Source organism: Alligator sinensis, unplaced genomic scaffold, assembly GCF_000455745.1.
Source record: "Alligator sinensis unplaced genomic scaffold, ASM45574v1 scaffold128_1, whole genome shotgun sequence".
NCBI classification, from domain to species: domain Eukaryota; kingdom Metazoa; phylum Chordata; order Crocodylia; family Alligatoridae; genus Alligator; species Alligator sinensis.
This window is the reverse complement of record NW_005842968.1, coordinates 256925-258486: the sequence shown is the minus strand read 5'-3', so window position 1 is coordinate 258486 and position 1562 is coordinate 256925. Positions and strand designations below refer to the sequence as shown.

Here is a 1562-nt window from a genome sequence, read left to right as displayed (position 1 = left end):
CCTGGGTACCTTGTTTGGGGGGGTGTCATGTGCGTATCCATGCATGTGTGTGTGTACGAGGGGGGGTGCGCTCAGGGATGTGAACGTGAAGGGGTGCCATCTGTGTGTGCAAGCCACATACATCTGTGATGCCCTCACTTGCGCTGTCTACAAGCACACGCATGTACAATCTGTGTGGACACGCATGTGGGTACTGGGGTGTGTGTCTGTGAGCATAGGTGCTTGTGCAGTCTGTGTGTGTGATCTGTGTTTAGGTGTGTACTTGTGTGAGTGCACCGCCTGCATGTGGAATTGGCATGTGTTCTTGCATGTGTGGGGCCTATGTTTGCATGTGTGCACTTGTGTGTGCAATCCGTGTGTCTACGCACGTGTGTGGTTGTGTGTGTGTGTGCAGTCTGCATGTACGTGTGCATGTAATCTGTATGAACATGTATGTGGGCAATGTGTGTGCGATCTGTGTTTGTGTGTGGACTAGCATGTGCAATCCATGTAGGCACTTGTGCAATGTGTATGCTACACATGTGTCCTTGCACATGTGTGTGCTCTCTATAAGTGTGTAGGGCACTCAATTGTGCAAGTGGCATGTGTCATCCATGTGCAGATGTGTATGTGTGCAATCCATGTGTGCAATGTGTATGTTCGTGTGCACAGTGAATGTCCAATCGGTGCTTGTGCGTGTGTGGACTTGTGTGTGCCATCTGTGGGGGGGGGCATGTGTGTGTAGCCAGTGTTTATATGTGTGTGTGGTCCACGTGCACCTCCCTGCATGTACAATGTGTATCTGTCCGGGCCTGGTCAGAGGGGCTGCGCCCACACGGGGGAGGTCTCCACCGCTCCCTACTGACCCCTTCCCCTGCCAGGACTCCAGCCCCGGGGACAGACCCAGCCACCACCTTCCTCTTTCCAGGACCCACCAGGACACACAAGGTAGGGCCGAGATGCGACTACTTCTGGGGTGGGATCGCAGCAGGAAATGCATGTTCCTATAGGCAGCTGCCACCCGGGCCCTCCAGCCTCCAGGCCAGGGGTTCGAGGCCCTGGCCCGGCCATGCCTGGCTCACAAGCCCTCCCTTGCTCCCCAAGAGGCACCATGGGAGATGCGGAGATGGCAGAATTCGGGGAGGCCGCCCCCTACTTGCGCAAGTCGGACAAGGAGCGGGTGGAGGCCCAGACCCGCCCCTTTGACCTCAAGCGTGACGTCTTCGTGCCTGATGTCAAGGAGGAGTTTGTCAAGGCCAAGATCACCTCCCGCGAGGGTGGCAAGGTCACCGCGGAAACTGAGAATGGCAAAGTAAGGCCCGCTCCACCCCCCGTGGCATCGCATGGATTTGCCCCGCCCCCGATGACGCCCCCTGGGGTTGCCTTGGGCCCCCATGGCCTCCCTGGATCTGCCTGATCTCGCCCCAATCCTCCCATAGCTTGCCCTGAAGTTCCCCATCCTACCCCAGGCACCCCACAGCACCCCCTGGAGATGCCCCAGCCCCCACCCTTCCAGTGCCCTTTGGAGTTAGGTTATCTTGAGCCCTAGGACTCCCCCATCATGTTCCCACTTCCCGCCGTGG

The 1562-nt window shown here is 57.8% G+C and overlaps 1 protein-coding gene across 1 annotated transcript in view; it reads left to right on the top strand.

Annotated features, from left to right (window-relative positions):
- Positions 1–56: 56 nt before the first annotated feature.
- Positions 57–1562, top strand: part of LOC102378497 (myosin-7) — a 27589-nt gene continuing 26083 nt past the window's right edge. Inside the window, exons 1-2 of the mRNA XM_006036508.3 lie at positions 57–927; positions 1084–1291. Of these exons, the coding sequence (XP_006036570.1) occupies positions 1091–1291 (201 nt within the window). The 5' untranslated portion in view covers positions 57–927; positions 1084–1090. The remainder of the gene's footprint in view (positions 928–1083; positions 1292–1562) is intronic.